Below are 17333 nucleotides of genomic sequence, written 5' to 3' on the forward strand. Positions count from 1 at the left end.
TTTTTAAAGTTTTACTTATTTATATTGAGAGAGAGTGAGCAAAGGAAGGACAGAGAGAGAGAGAGGGAGTGAGAATCCTAAGCAAGGCTTTGTGCTGCCAGTGCAGAGCCTAATAGTGGGGCTCAATCCCCTGAACCATGAGATCCTGACCTAAGCTGAAATCCAGAGTTGCTCAACTGACTGAGCTACCCAGGTGCCCCCTCACAACTTTTTATTATGAAAAATTTCAAACACACAAAAAGTTGAAAAAAAATACAGAGAAGATCCATATACCCATTCCTTAGATTCAACAGTTGTTAACATTTTGTCATATCAGCTTTATCTGTATCTATGTGCATGTGTGTTTTGTTTTCTGAACTGTTTTAAGGCTAAGTCGCAGATATAGTGGCACTTCATACATCTTATAATTTATACATATCTTATAGTTTAGTATACACCTCTTAGAAATAAAAGCATTCTGACTGGAGAGTTTTGATCTGAGTAATGATCTAATTGAGTTACCCTTTAACAGCATCCCTCTGGCTGCTGTGTTGAGAATAGACTGGATGAGGGAACGGAGTAAGACGAGGAAGCCTGTATTAAGTAGCATACGGTACGTCATGCTGATGGCAGCCAGAGGGAGGTGAGGCTGGAAAGGAAATCAAGGGCGGATTAAAGGGCCTGCATGCTGGATTTAGATGTTCTTATATATCAGGATTTCCCAAATATGATGGCTTTTTTTTTTGGCTTTATTGTGGTAGTGATAGTTACTATAATTAGAAGTATATACAAGATAAAATGGTGGCTAAAAGGTGGATATGATCAACACTGCCTTGGAAGCCAAGTCCAGGAAGGTAGCACAGAGGAAAAGATGCTCCAGCTGGGTTTCAATGGAGGTGTTAATAGTGTAAACTGAGATCGGAGGTAGCGAGGGAAAAGTAATGGTACATCCAAAGCATGGACATGTAAAATGACAGAGTATTCATTCAACAAACATTTATAAGCCCTAAAGCACAAAAAGACAAAAGATGAAGCCCCCACTCTGAATAAGTTCAACGTCAATTACACTGAAAATCATAATGCTATGTGTTGGGTATTATTGATAGATGTAAGCTTGCTGTGTGTGTATACCTAGCTAAGCATGTAATTCAGACTGGGTAGCAAAGAAGTGATCTCTCAGATAAATTTTGATAATGTAAAAGGAGCCTGTGCAAGTACAGAGAGGCATGAGATCATTTGACATGGCTGGAGGAACCACAAATGGTTTAGAAGGACTTGAGAAGTATGAGTTTGATCTTAAAAGGAATGGAATATTATTACTATTAAATCAAGGAGTCATAATATCAGATTTGCTTTTGAAAACATCATGCCGAGGTGTAGATAATGGTTTGAAGGGTGGTTACCAGAATTGCAAAGAACAGTTTGAAGGCCAATGAGCTACTTTTATATGAGAGATGCTGGTGTGGGCCTGAACTAAAGCAATGTAACATGGGAGGCAAGGAAGAGATTGATACGAGAGAGACTGGGTTAGAAGGAACAGAACTTGGTGATACTTGTTACAGAGGCAATGACTCAACTAGGTAATTGTGTGTTGAGAAATGAGTTAGGTATACACAGGAATTGAATGTGGACTGTTCTGGACAGCATTTCCTCTATAGAATCTGAAGGAATTCTTTCTTAATCTCAGCTTCTACATCTATCTACTAAGTGAATGTTTTCCATGTGTACTAGGGAAGTTTCTTGAAATCCAGTTAACATCAAAAGTCTCAAACAGTGTTGCAGAAGAAACCCATGGTGGCTGAAAGGGGAGAAGAGCAGAATCTGGGGTAGAAAAGACTCAAAGCTCATTTGTTGATAGATGTAAGAGCAATGCAGGAAGAAGAGGTGCATTTAACCTGTGTCCCTCTACGTTTTTCTTGAGAATAGAGGCCCTAAAGTAATGTTCCTCAACCTTGTTGCACATTAGAATCACTTGGGGCTTGAGAAAGTCCTGAGGTCCAGGCAATACTCTGGACCTGTTAAATTAGAATCCCTTGGGGTGAGATCCAGGAATCAGTATTATTTTTTTTTAATGTTTATTTTTGAGAAAGAGAGAGAGAGAGAGACAGAGACAGAGTGCAAGCAGGGAAAGGGCAGAGGCAGAGGCACACACATACACAGAATCCAAACCAGGCTTCAGGCTCTGAGCCGTCGGCACAGAGCCCGATGCAGGGCTCAAACCCATGAACCACGAAATCGTGACCTGAGCCAAAGGAGGACATTTAACATACTGAGCCACCCAGGTGCTGCCCATCAATATTTTTAAAGCTCACTAGCTTATTCTATTGTGCAGCCAATGTGGCAAACCTAGAGATTTACTTCCTTGGAAACAGGCTAATTATTGTTGATTTGGGCATAGACACATTGACAACCAGACACGTTGGCAAACTAGTCTCATGGTCCAGTAAGCAATTTTAGAGGTATAAACTTATTTAGGGCACTCAAGGACCATTTATCTTTGAGCAATAACTTAACATTTGGCATCTGGTGGCCTTATGCAGCTAATGCTAATCTGAGAATGTCTGACTGAAGTCCAGAGACCAACTGCACACCTTAACAGGACGTGGTTAGATGATTAGAGAGTGCTTTGAATATGATGAATTTAGCAAATGTCTATTTGAAATAAATTTCATTCTTGTAAAGAATTTTCTAATATCTGATTAATATTTTACTGTTACAATATGCAGAACTATATGATTCAAGGGTATTATTTTGCTCCTGCCATTTTTGAAAGATGGTCTGTGATTTCTTGATACAGTTAGAGAAGTGATGGTTCTAAGGGACATATTATTTTATCAAGTTTGATAGATCTATTTTCTTCTTATTGACCTCCGGGTTATACTACTCGTGGCCCATAAATATAATGATCAGTTTATTGTTAATGGAGATTCATAAATGGGGCACTTGGGCAAGAAAACCAATGTGTAATCTCTCCTAATTATAAGGGATAAGATACTTCATGTCATAATGTTAGAAACTGATCCTCTTAATTATTTTATGCATGTAGCTTCTCTTATAAGTGCAACAAAGTCCACACTATTCACAAAAAAAATGACAGTGAAATCCTAGTACATTATAGACAAAGAGAATATTCCTTCTATTTAGCCAATCAAGCATGCTTTGCATTCTTTCTTCTGCAGACATTTATGGAGTGCCTACTAGGTGTTAGCACTTAGCTACAGTTAGCACCTGAGATACAAAGAGGCATAAGGCATGATGCCTTTCTGCCCTTGGGAGCTCACGTGGCATTAGTGGGGGAGGCAAGCCGGAAGGTGTACAACAAGCTAAGTCCAAGGTCGAGATAAGCCCAGAGTCCACGAGGAATACCAGCTGGGCACTCAGCTGCTTGTTACAGGACACCGTGCACAGCTCTGACTCCGTGTGGTAGCACTGTCTTATAGTCCTGGACCAGTTCTTGCTGCTTGATAAGACATTCTGGAATGAAAAGATGCATTTCCCCAGTAGTCCAAATCTGCCAGTTTATCTGTTGGATTACACTGTCATCTGTGGATGCTCTGGCGGAAACCAAAACAAAATCCGTTACTTAAAAAATAGTCTTCTATATTATTCTGCTATATAATCAAGTGTGTTTAATTTTCTTAAATTTATGTTTGTTTATTTTTAAGAGAGAGAGAGAGATAGAGAGCATGTGCAAGTGGGGAAGGGCAGAGAGAGAGGGAGACACAGAACCTGAAGCAGGCTCCAGGCTGCTGGCAGCACAGAGTTGGATGTAGGGCTTGAACTCAGGACCACAAGATCATGACCTGAGCTGCAGTTGGGTGCCCAACCAACTGCCACCCAAGGGCCCCTAACCAAGTTTGTTTTTAAATGCTGTAGGTGCAGCTTTTCCTTTGCTTCTTTTTTGTCTGAAAGCCTCAAAATACTCAAAAATTACACTTGCAACAAAAGTTTAGAAAATGGCTTTTCTCTTAGTGTCCTTACCTCCAGCAAAGGAGCAGATTGAAAATGAATTACTTAAGGGTGAATAATTGACAAACAAAAAGTAACCTCAAGGTTTTGTCTTTTAAATAATGAAAATATACTTAGTGTTTAATTATATGTAGCTAATCACTAAAATCAATTTTAAAGCTGTTTTTGGAAAACACGTGCTTTCTGTAGTGATTTACTGTAGCAATAGCCTGGAAATTTTCAGGCAAGGACTCTCTTCTGCTTGTTTAATGGATTCTGTTTCATATTAGGACTGAATTGGTGGGTTTATTCAGTACTAAAGATTAGGTTACCTAGACTAGAAGTGAGCTAGCCTTATGTATTATACTTGGTGCTGGTGAATTTTGTTCTTTAAAGCAATTCAATTAGCATGCTGTTGATTCTGAAATGCTTATTGTAAATTCTTTGATTAATGTATTTTTAAAGTTTTATTTATTTATTTTGAGTGAAGGGAGGGGCAGAGAAAGAGGAAGAGAGAGAGAATCTCAAGCAGGCCCTTCACTGTGGGCATAGAGCCCCATGAAGGGCTTGAACTCACGAACCATGAGATCATGACCTGAGGCAAAGTTGGATGCTTAACCGACTGAACCACCCAGGTGCCCCTTTTGATTAATGTTTTTACATATTCTTGACCTAGGAAGCCACTGAAACAACCTTGAATAGGAAAAGCAAATAAACAAACAATCCTTTCTCTGAAAAGTGCATGCAGCTTCCTTTAAGGATCCCTGGGAGAGCCAGAAATAGTCAGTAGTTGGACACTCCATGTATTCCGAGCCTCAAATTGTAAGATATGACTTCCCCCTCCCACATCACTATTTGAGAAGATAAGACTAAAAATGTATACAAAATAGGGGCGCCTGGGTAGCTCAGTCGGTGAAGTGTCTGACTTCGTCTCAGGTCATGATCTCACAGTTTGTGGGTTTGAGCCCTGCATCAGGCTCTGTGCTGACAGCTCAGAGCCTGGAGCCTGCTTCGGATATTGTGTCTCCCTCTCTCTCCCATCCCCCTGTTCATGCTCTGTCTCTCTCTCACTCTCAAAAAATAAATAAACATTAAACAATTATTTAAACTATATACAAAATATTATAGTTGCAAAGAAGTATGTACATATAAACATATACATTTGTTGGGGTTGCTAGGATTTGGGATAATCAGTTTTTATTAGTGTTCCATGCTAAGTCCATTTGCCAAGTAACATGAACATGAGCACTTGTAACATTCTAAATTAAGAACATTTGGGGGCTCCTGGGTGGCTCAGTCCATTGAGTGTCCGGCTTCAGCTCAGGTCATGATCTCACGGTTCGTGGGTTTGAGCCCTGTGTCGGACTCTGTCCTGACAGCTAGCTCAGAGCCTCCAAATTAAGAACATTTGGCCCAAAAGATTATTATTTAAGCTAAATCAATTTACTAATGGAATATCAGAAATGGGGCTGTGATGGGAGATTTTGTTGAGGAAACTATCTACAAATTCGTAGGACCACAATAATACATATCCTGTGTCTTACCACCACAGAATTATCAGTGATTTTGCTTTCCCATTGCTTGCTTCCTTTCCTCTGTATATAAGAGTTATAACGTTGTCATTTGCAACAACATGGATGGAACTAGAGTATATTATGCTAAGGAACATAAGTCAGTCAGAGAAAGACAAATATATGATTTCACTCATATGTGAAATTTAAGAAACAAAGCAGATGAATATAGGCAAAAGGAATGAAAAGATAAAAACAGAGAGGGATACAAACCATAAAAGACTTAAATATAGAGAACAAACTGAGGGTTGCTGTAGGGGAGGTGGGGGGATGGGCTAAATGGGTGATGGGTATTAAGGCACCTGTGATGAGCATTGGGTGTTGTATGGAAGTGATGAATCACTGGATTCTAGTCCTGAAATAATACTACACTATATGTTAACTAACTTGAATTTAAATTAAAAAAAAGAGTTATGTTTCATTGTAAAGGGGCCAACTGAGGACAAGGTTATCTCTTCCAAAAGAAGAGATAATCAACTTCAAGGTTTTGTTTGTTTGTTTGTTTTTTGTTTTTTTTCCAATAAATATTATACTGCTGGGTTTTCCTAGTCTTTTTTAAAATGTTTATTTATTTTTGAGAGAGAAAGCGAGCATCCATGAAAATGGGGGATAAACAGAGACAGGGGGACAGAGGATCTGAAATGGGTTCTGCACTGACAGCACTGAGCCCGACCTGGGGCTTGAACTCACAAACTGGGAGACCATGATGTGAGCTGAAGTCGGATGCTCAACCAACTGAGCCACCCAAGCATCCCTGTAGTTAGTCTCTATAGGTGGAAACATTAACAATAACCCCCAGTGCCTGGTGGCTGAGTCATAATCTCATGGTTCTTGGGTTCAGGCCCTGTGTTGGGCTCCATGCTGGCAGTGGGGTGCCTGCTTGGGAGTCTCTCTCTCTTCCTATCTCCCTGCCCCTCCCTCTCTCTCTCAAAATAAAAAATATATTTGAAAATAAAAACCCAAAAAATAATAGCCCCAACCTCTGGCAAAGAAGTGTAGGGATGTAGACCCTTACCTTTCCATATTGGCAATGTGATTGTATTAAGCTGTTAGTTTTATTGATATTTGTTATAGGCCACTGACTTTCATTCAGACCTTCTGAATTCATTTCCATGGAAAGTATATGACTTCATCCTTCAAAAATGTTTTTTTCTTCTAAATTCATATTATAAATTCCATTTTCTCTTGGAGAGATTTTTAGCTCAGATTGAAGAAACCCAGCTGAAAGCTGTGGAACTTTGTGCAAATTTGTTTTAAAATTTTTAAAGTTTATTTATTTATTTTAAAAGAGAGAGAGTGAGCAGGGGAGGGGCAGAGAGACAATCCCAAGCAAGCTCCATGCTGACAGCACAGAGCCCAAAGCGGGGCTCGAACTCAAGAACTCACGAACTCATGAGCTGAAAGCAAGAGTCGGATGCTTAACTGGCTGAGCCACCCAGGCACCCCGAACTTTGAGCAATTTAATTAACCTAGTTAAGCCATAGTCTCTTCTTCAGGGTGATTGTGAAAATTTGTAGCAGTGACAATAAAACTGTCATACGGGGCCCGGCACATACAAGCCTGCAATACATGTGATGCCATCATTATTCTTACAAGAGGCTCATCAGGCTGACCCTAGAAAGGAGAATTTCCCTTTCTAGTCTTGAGGTAGCAAAGAGGGACTCAAAATTTGAGGGACTCAAATTTTCCCAACCCTAATTCACAAGTGTCTGTACTGCCACAAAACAACATTGTTATTTAGCAGGTGTAAGCTAAGACAAGAAAATGAAGAAAAAGACACCAAACAGCAGTATTTTAGAATGTTATAATCTGCAGGTAAGTACTTCCTCTTTTGAAAGCAGAACATTATGAGAGCATATCAGGTGCAAAAGTTTTTCCATAAGTAAGAGGTGCAATTGCTATTATTACCATAAGATAACATTAAAGATATGTGTTTATTACCTCTTTGCCTCCATTACAATATATATACACTTTGTTGACAGTAAGGATCGGTGTTGATTTACTCTCTAGGGCAAGCACCTCAAACAGTAAGTGTGCAATAAATATTTATTATGTGAACACAATGCAATTTTAAATGAGGCTTAGGAATTATTTTTCTACCAAAATTCATTCAAAAATGTGAAGGTTGGAATTCACATTCTGAAAGCATGAAATTCCAGTTGGTCAATAGATTCAACCATATCCAGGTAGAGTGAACATAATGTGAAAGAGGAAAAGAAATTCTCTAAATCCTGGGCATTTTTTCCAGATTAGAATGACATTTTAAGAGAAAGAGAGGAAATCTGAAGAAAGGAGCAGAAAGACCAGGGAGACTTTTGAAGAGCATCAAGTGATTCGGTGAAGTGGTAGAGAAATGACCTTTGCTCTGGTGCACATGAAACACTAAAATGGTTGCAGCTTCAGTAATAACAACATATGCCTGCAAGAACTGGGTCTTGAACCACAACATGGCAATTCTCAGCTTGCTTTGCTCATCCTGTTCATCCCCCTGCCTTTCCTTGAACTTTTAGCCCAAGGCTTTCTCTCTGCCGTATTGTTAGCATGCTCACAGGAGGCTTTACCTCTGCAGATTACCACAGGTGTCCCCATGCCCTCGTGAAAAAAAGAAAGACAGTTCTGTCTTGGAGAGCAAATATCTCCCAGAGAAAGCCCTTGGCAGCTGGAATTTTTTGGTATTTCTGAAACTGGGATCTGTGATAACTAGAAAATGCTGAAGGATAATGGGCTCCTGCTGCTAACCGAATACTCAGATAAGATGCACAGAAGTGCCTCGGCCTAGCAGAAACCAGACTGTTCATAAAACACTGGGCTTCTGAGCACACATTGTAGTATTTCCGTGACTGGCAGCTCATGGCTCTGTGGTTCTTTTTCCCTTTAAAGGTCTTGATTAGGCCAATTCCTTTCTTCTTTGTGTTTGAGAAATGTGTGATTTAGGCTGCTTCAAACTGGAACTTGGGTTTCCATTACCTTTTTGGCATATCATACCCATTTTCCATCCGGTTCTCTCATCTGGTCTTGTGGTTCCAATCAGTGAACAAAGGTGGTGAGAGAAGCATCATGCTTGTGTGCACCTATGTCTTGTTCAAAAGTACAGTCATGACCTTGTCTTCTTCTCATTCTCAAAACCTGTGCTCAGCTGTTTCAAACCTCCTGTATCCTTGTTAGTAATGGCCAATTAGAAATCACTGAGTCCTTTCCCTATAATGGTCAGAGGCTGCCAATTTATGGTAATTTGGACATACGTGCCAATGGGAAAGGTACACTACTCAAGTCACTTTGACTGTGACAGAAACCTAATGCAGGCTAGCTTAAATGAAAAAGAACCTTGCCAGCTCCTGTAACTGAAAGGTCAGGCGGACGTGGATCTGGGTAGCTACTCGGATGATGATAGGAATCTGTTTCTCTGGCTCTCCTTCTGTACTGAGTGCAGTCTTTTACCACATGACTGCAAGATATCTCCAGGCCCAACAGCCTAAGATCCTAAAGGAACATGTACATTTGTTCCATTAGCACAGCAGAAGTCACTCAGTGGACCTTGAAAAGCTTTATGTGAGTCATGTGCCCACCCCTGAGTCAGGAGTTGTGGCCTGAGGCTGGAGTTCTCTGACTAGGTCTGGGCATGTCTCAGATCTTGGGGGCAGGAGTTGGACAGTCAGTTGGGGAAGGAAGAGGGGAGAGGATTTTTCTTAAAGGAAGGAATTCAGGGCAGACACAACACCACATGCACCCAGAAATGAGTTTTTTCCATAGATAGTGTGGGTGGAGCAGAAGTGACACCACATTTCAGTGGCACTCTTGGTGCCTCTGTTACTTCCAGAGGCTATAGTAGGTATGTGTTGATAGCCTAGCCTGTGACCCAAGCCTCTGTGTCTTTTTCAGAGCCCAGAAAGTAGCAGCACAAGAACAGTGGGTGGGGTAAGTCCTTATCGATCACTTCTTGAACCAAGTAGGACTTGAGATGAAGGCTGATCTTGTGGAGCACTGATCTGGAGGGGTGGCCATTCCTAACAAATGCAGTCCAGTCCAGAGCACCAGGGACATTCCCAGCTATGGCTTTTAGAGGAAGAGCTAGTGATAGTTGGAGGTTTTGCACATGATTCTAGGCACAGGCTTTCTAGTTAATGCCTACTTACCTTCAGATCTCAGCTCGAATATTGCCAGGGGAGCCTCCTCTGGACTCCACTTGCCAAGAGTGGGCCAGGCCCTCTGGTTTTGTGCTCCCGTCTAATACCTTGTGCTTTTCCATCACAGCACTTAATGCAATGATCTTTTTTTTTTAAATAATTTTTTTAGTGTTTATTTTTGAGAGAGACACACATACAGAGTGTGAGCGGGGGAGGGGCAGAGAGAGAGAGAGAGGGAGACACAGAATCTGAAACAGTCTCCAGGCTCTGAGCTGTCAGCACAGAGCCCGACGAGGGGCTTGAACTTGTGAATGGTGAGATCATGACCTGAGCCAAAATCAGACACTTAACTGACTGAGCCACCTAGGCGCCCCTTGATGCAAGGATCCTAGTCACCATATGTAAATCACTCTTATCTGTGACTGCTTGATTGAGGTCTGGCTGCTGCACCAGGATGGGAGCTCCTTGAGGGAGGGAACTCTGTCCGTGTTGCCTGTCACTGCATTCCAAGTACTTAGTCCAGTGCCAACACATTAATAATCACATGGTGCTTTTTTTTTTTTTTAAGATGAATGAATGATACCTAGTTTCTGGTAATAGCAGCTGATTTCAGTATGAAAATGTAACAAACCACCTCTTCTCCTTCCTAAACTATCAGATAGCTTGATCTTTTCAATTAGTTCCTCACTTGGCTGAAGAAATGAGGTGATATTTTAGATAGTGACCAAAAAGCAGCTGAAGACTGGATAATCAGTCCCCAAATCAGAAGCTGTCTTTTAGTGTATGTGATTTAAATGAAGAAAAAAAAAAAAAAAGAAAGATCTACCAGGAGCATAATGAAGGACTACAGGGATCTGGGAGCTTAGTGGAAGTTCTTGGCAGAAAACCAGGGCATACTATTCCTGAATATCAGTATTAAGTGTAGTTTCTTTTTGTAACCTCTGTTGTGTTGAATGGAGGTAAGTTTACTGATAAAAATGAATGCCAAACCCCACCGCTTTGTTTGAAACACGTTGGAGGGTAATTTCAAGACTGCAGTATTATGAGCGTGTGCTTGCGCCTCACCTCCACCCTCCGGCTGCCTGTGTACTGTGCATGGTCCTTCAGGACAGCTGTGTGAGTCCCATCAGGCATCAGGACCACCCATTTACATGTCGGACACCTCTGGTATGGGCAACTGGAAGGTAGGGATTATTCCATTATTCGGGGGAAAATCCAGATTATTTGATAAAATTTCTGTTACTTTTTGAAAGCAAAACTTTTCTGAAGCCTTTTGTTATATAGCTTTGAATTAAAAAGAAGAGATGCCACTAGAGATGCTAATTATGTTTTAAATCGTTTTTTTCCTCTAGTACAATTTTAGATCTTCATGATGCTATGTTTAATTTGATTTGCCTGGTACCCCTGGCCATTGCAGTCATTCAGATTCTGGTTTGGAGTCCATTCTCAAGGAGGAGCAAGACAGACTACACAGGGACTCTTTAAGGCCAATGCTTGGCTAGCGTGGGATTCAAACAAAACTTCAGTTGTTTATCTTACAGAGATTACATTCTACCAGAAGGCAAAACTGTATTTTCTAACTCCTAATTTGTTTAGAAAACAAAACAGATAAAACAAATCCAATATGTTTATGGCATTTTGACTACTATAATAAACTAATAAGAAAGTTAAATATGAGTTCAGACTTCTCTGTTGGCTGTTTCCAAGTAGTCTTGTGGCCTGGTCGCAACCTATTACTCCTTACCCTTGAATTGCAACGTGAATTCCTTCAGCTTCCCAGAGTTCACCTGATTGTGCACACCACTTCCCTTTATTTTTATTTTATTATTATGTTTTTAAGTAGGCGTCATGCGCTGCGTGAGCTCAAGGCAGGGCTTGACCTCATGACCCTGAGATCAAGATCTGAGCTGAGATCAAGAGTCAGATGCTTAACCGGATGGGCCACCCAGATGCCTCCTACTTCCTTTTATGTTAAGACTCATACTGATTCTTCAACTGATTATATTAGTGAAGACCTCTTTCTTTCTTCTTCTTCTTCTTCTTCTTCTTCTTCTTCTTTTTTTTTTTCCTTTTCGTTAAGTAATGCTGCATTACCATCATCTGTAGATTCCCCTGTCACTGATAGTGGTCACATTTGGGAGGTTCAGGGGCCAATATAAGAGAACCCTGTGGCTGGCTTAACACAGAGCTTTTGGTTACGAAGGAATAGGAATTCAACTTCAGCTACCTTAAATAAAGAGAGGTTTCTTATAAGGATACAGTAGGCAAATTCATAGGCATCGAGGACAGAGAATAAAATAGAGTTGAATCGTACAAGGACTGGAGTGGGAAAGGAAGAGCCTGAGGTAGCTTTCTCTGCCTCTGACATCTTTATTTAATGGTTCTCTCTCTCTCTCGAACACACACACACACTCTTAACTGAGCACCAGACCTTTCAGATCAGTTGATCACCTCCATATAACTGACTCAGACTCTATTAGATTCTCTCTTTTTATTTTTTTTTTAATGTTTATTTTCAAGAGAGAGAGAGAGAGAAAGACAGAGCACAAGCAGGGGAGGGGAAGAGAGAGGGAGAGACACAGAATCCGAGGCAGGTTCCAGGCTCCAAGCTGTCAGTGCAGAGCTGGACGCAGGGCTTGATTCCATGAACCATGAGATTATGACCTGAGCCTAAGTTGGACGCTTAACTAACTGAGCCACCTAGGTACCCCCCTTCTCTTTCTAAAGTTTTATTTATTTTTAAGTAATTTCTATATCTACTTTGGGGCTCGAACCCACGATCCTGAGATCAAGAGTTGTGTGCTCTTCTGACTGAGCCAGCCTGTTAGATTCTCCTTCCCAAGAATGGTCATTGCTTAGCATGACACATCGTTTATACTGGTGAGCTGAAAATACTTAACAACTGGCTCTCTGAAAAAAAAGTATGTATATATAATTTTATTATACATTTTACTGATCAAAAGAATATATAGCATATGACTTACAAATAATAATAATACCTACTCTTTACTGTAAATTCCATATACCTATAATGTCAGTGCAACTTATTATTTCTTAAAAATTCCACTAAAAGTTTTTATAATGTATAGCGATAGTCAGAAATCAAGACTATGAACAAATGCTTGATTACTATTCAATTCAACAAAGAAGTCACTTATGTCATAGGGCAAGGAGTATAGTTATAACCTACATGTTGTTTTATATTTTTGTTTATGCTAACCAGTAAGACAAAATTGAAACAATAAAGACATACTTCAGAGCTTTACTCAGTCATTAATGATGTGAGCAACTTCTCTGATAATTGAATGATAAGTTTTGAATGCTGGAAATAATATGTCCTCAATTCTCTGTTTTCACAGTGTCACAGCTATAGAGATGACAGTTTTGAGTTTCAACCACATTGTTAACATTTTCTTTATTACTTTCTTAAGTCTAGGCCAGAGGTTGGCAAACCTCTTTTGGCCTGCAAGCCAAATCCAACCTGTGGTCGTACAGTCTGAGATCTAAGAATAATTTTTGTATTTTGAAAGGCTTGTCAAACAAATTATTATTGTGTGACAGGAACTGTATGTGACTCAGAAGTCAAAAATATTATATGGCTCTTTATAGAAAAAGTTTGCCAGCCCCTGGTCGAGACAATCAACAAAACAAAACAATAATATATACTGATTTCCATGGCATAAATACATCCACTATGGTTAATTTCAGGCTATCACAGATATGTGATATGACTGAACACAGATTTAGGGGGAGAGATGCTCAGTATCATGCCATTATAAAATTAAAAAACAAAACACATAATCATAACACCATATGCACATATTGTATCACCATACATATATGGCAGCTATTAATAACATTAAAAGCATAAATAACAGTAAAATGTAGCAATTAGAAAGTAATGTTTTAAGTACTTATCACTTTTGTTTTTAATATAATTTAATCATAAACTTACATATATTAATTTTTAACAATTGCTATTTAATTTTTAAAAATATTTTAATGTTTATTTTTGAAAGAGAGAGAGAGAGAGAGAGAGAGAGGGAATGAGTGGGGGAGGGGCAGAGAGAGAGGGAGGCACAGAATCTGAAGCAGGCTCCAGGCTCCAAGCTGTCAGCACAGAACCCAATGCAGGGCTCAAACCGACGAGCTGTGAGATCATGACTGGAATCAAAGTCAGCTGCCCAACCGATTGAACCACCCAGGTGCACCTAAATTTTTTTTAATGTTTATTTATTTTTGAGAGAGAGAAAGAGTGCAGCAGAGGAAGGGCAGAGAGAGAGACACACACAGAATCCAAAGCAGGTCCAGGCTTTGAACTGTCAGCACAGAGCCCAATGTGGGGCTTGAACCCACAAACCATGAGATCATGACATGATCTGAAGTTGGACACTTAGCCAACTGAGCCACCCAGGCAACCCTCTATTTATTTATTTATTTAACAACTGCTGTGTTTAAAACCCAGCTTGAGAAATTCCTGAAACGTTGACAATGGCTTTTTTTTTTTAATTTTTATTTTTGAGAGAGAGAAAGATAGTGTGAGCAGGGGAGAGTCAGAGAGTGAGGGAGACATAGAATCGGAAGACAGGCTCCAGGCTCTGAGCTGTCAGCACAGAGCCTGACGCGGGGCTCGAAACCACGAACCATGAGATCATGACCTGAGCCAAAGCCGGACGCTTAACTGACTGAGGCACCCAGGAGCCCCGACAATGGCTTTTGTCACCAGCCAGGATGAGCAGGCTCCAGCCTACCATGGGGTACACATCATAACAGTACTCACTGGGTTGCCACTACTTGGTCTTTTGGTGGGTATGTTCAGTAAGAATTGGAAGCAGTGTAGGTAGAGTAGACCTGATTCATATTCTGAGTTCTCTGATCCTGGCCAGGGTGTTGCAGTAAGAGAATACAAAATGGTATATTTCCTGAATTTGTTTTCATTTTGCTTTTCCTGAAATCAGCAAAGTTCTTTCAGGGCCCAGAGATAAGGAAAACTAGGGATGGGGACAGTGACTGTTTATCTTTCAGAGTGGTCTATTAATATTAAATTCACACTTGATTCTTAAGGGGGAGCTAAAGGTGGTGAAGAAGTTTGGACTTGTGCAAACTTTAATATGCAGAGTGTCCCATAAGGAAAGAGTCAGTGACCTTGAAAATATGTCAGTAGAAGTTCCTCAAGCTGAAACACAGAGAGAGTGAGAATCAAAAAGAATAGAGCATCCATGAGACTTGAGACAATAAGAAATAGTCAAATGTATTTTAATGGAATTCTTCCCACCCTAAAAGAGAATGGAAGAGGTTAGAAGAAATATTTGAAAAGACGACAGCCAAGAATTTTCAAAAAAATAATGAAAGGCATCAAACCCAGAAGTTCAAGATCCAAGTAGCTCAGATAACCAGGAAAATACCAGGATAACTATTGAAAACCCTACCAAACATACAAAACAAAAAACACCTAGCCACATCATATTCAAACTGCTGAAAGCCAAACATAAACATAAAGCACTGAAAGTAGCCCAAGAGATGAGACATTACATAGAGAGGAACAAAAGTAAGATGAGCAGCAGACTCTTCACCAGAAACAATGCAACACAGAAGACAATGTAATGACATCTTTAAAATCTGAAAGAAAAAACTCGTTAACCTAAAATTTTATACACATTGCAAATATCTTTAAGAATTAAGTGAGGGGCGCCTGGGTGACTCAGTTGGCTAAGTGTCTGATTCTTGGTTTCGGCTCCTGTCATGATCTCATGGTTCGTGAGAGCCTGCATCAGGGTCTGCGTGGACAGCAGGGAGCCTACTTGGGATTCTGTCTCTCCTCTCTCTCTCTCTGCCCCCCAGAATAAATAAATAAACATTTAAAAAATTAAGTGAAATACAGACTTTCAGACAAATAAAAGGCTAAAATATTTCATTACCAGCAGATGTGTATTACATGAAGTATTCAAGGAAGTTACCAGATAGAAACTTGGGTCTACACCAAGGAATAAAGATCTCTAGAAATGGATAAAATGGAGGTAAATATAAAAGAGTTATTTTTTCTTATTTTTAAATCATTTTAAATTTATTTATTTATTTTTTATTTTCAGAGAGAGAAAGAGATAGTGTGAGAGAGGGGTAGAGTGAGAGAGAATCTCAAGCAGGCTCAATTCTCAGCGCAGAGCCTGATGAAGGGCTTGATCCCACAACCCCGGGATCATAACCTGAGCCAAAATCAAGAGTTGGACACTCAACTGACTGAGCCACCCTGACCCCTTATTTTTAATCACTTTACTTTTATTTTTATTAAAATATTTTTAACATCTTACTTATTTTTGAGAGAGACAGTATGAGTGGGGGAGGGGCAGAGAGAGAGAGAGAGAGAGAGAGAGAGAGAGAGAGAGAGAGAGAGAAAGAGGTAGGAGGGAGACACAGAATCCAAAGCAGGCTCCAGGCTCTGAACTGTCAGCACAGAACCCAATGTGGGGCTCAAACCCACAAACCCTGTGTTCATACCTGAGCCCAAGTCCGATGTTTAACTGACTGAGCCACCCAAGTGCCCCTTTAATCACTTTAAAATGTGATTGAGGAACATTCATACATTGCTGGTGAAAATATAAAGTGGTGCTGCCACTGTGTAATACATTTTGGCAGTCACTGAACATGTGATTGCCATACAACATAGCAACTGCGCTTTGGGGCATTTATCCAGAGAAATGAGAACTTACATTTACACAATAACCTGTAAATGAATATTCAGAGCAACTTGATTTATAACAGCCCCAAACTAGAACAGCTCACATGTCCTTCAACAGATTAATGGTTATACAAACTGTACATACAGAAACCATGGAATACTACTCAGCAATAAAAATTAACTATTGACACACACATCAACTTGGATGATTTTCCAGGGAATTATACTGAATGAAAAAAAGCCAATCACAGAAGGTTACATAGCATATGATTCCATTTATATAACATTTGTTGAAATGAAAAAAATTTTAGAAATGGAAAGCAGATTAATGGTGGCCAGAGGTTTAAGATGGGAGTGGGAAGTCATAAGGATGATCATAGTTACATAAGGGCAATATTTGGGGCACCTGGGTGGCTCCGTTGGTTAAGCATTTAACTCTTGATCTTGCCTTAGGACATGATGTCATCATTCGTGAGATCAAGCCCTGTGTTGGGCTATTTGCTGACAGTGGGAAGCCTGCTTGGGAATCTCTCTCCCTCTCTCTCTGCCCCTCCCCTGCTCATGCCTTCTCTCTCTCTCTCAGACTAAAAAAATAAACATTAAAAAAATAAAAAATAAATAATAGGGCAACACAAGAAATCCTTGTGGCAATGGAATTGTTCTGTATCTTGAGTATGGTGGTGGACTTATGAACCTACAGGTGATAAAACTGTATGGAACTAAACACATACACACACACACACACACACACACACACACACACGTAAAACTCTGGAAATCTAAGATTAGTGGATTGCTATCAGTGTCAAAATCCTGGTTGTAATTACGTGCCATGTAATTTGTAAGATGTTACCATAGGGCAAACTGGGTAAAGATTACATGTGATAATTCTGGACTATTTCTTATGTGAATCCACAATTATCTCAAAAATTTCAATAAAAGAAAATTGACTATCTAAAGTAAAAATATGAGCAGTGTATTTGGAAATTACAGTACATGCAAAAATAAAATGGGGTGCCTGGGTGGCTCAGTTGG

At 40.0% G+C, this 17333-nt stretch overlaps 1 protein-coding gene across 3 annotated transcripts in view; it reads left to right on the forward strand.

The window, feature by feature from the left end:
• LOC115299678 (transmembrane protein 180-like) overlaps positions 1–11294 on the forward strand; it is a 35824-nt gene extending 24530 nt beyond the window's left edge. The window contains exons 6-7 of one of the 3 annotated variants that reach the window (XM_029949127.1): positions 9378–9413; positions 10975–11294. In XM_029949127.1, the coding sequence (XP_029804987.1) occupies positions 9378–9413; positions 10975–11107 (169 nt within the window). In that variant the 3' untranslated portion in view covers positions 11108–11294. Of the gene's footprint in view, positions 1–7746; positions 7830–9377; positions 9414–10974 lie in introns of those variants that run through there. The other 2 variants (XM_029949129.1, XM_029949128.1) reach the window with 2 other exon arrangements.
• Positions 11295–17333: the final 6039 nt, after the last annotated feature.

The sequence above is a fragment of the Suricata suricatta genome, chromosome 8 (assembly GCF_006229205.1).
Source record: "Suricata suricatta isolate VVHF042 chromosome 8, meerkat_22Aug2017_6uvM2_HiC, whole genome shotgun sequence".
Taxonomy (NCBI): domain Eukaryota; kingdom Metazoa; phylum Chordata; class Mammalia; order Carnivora; family Herpestidae; genus Suricata; species Suricata suricatta.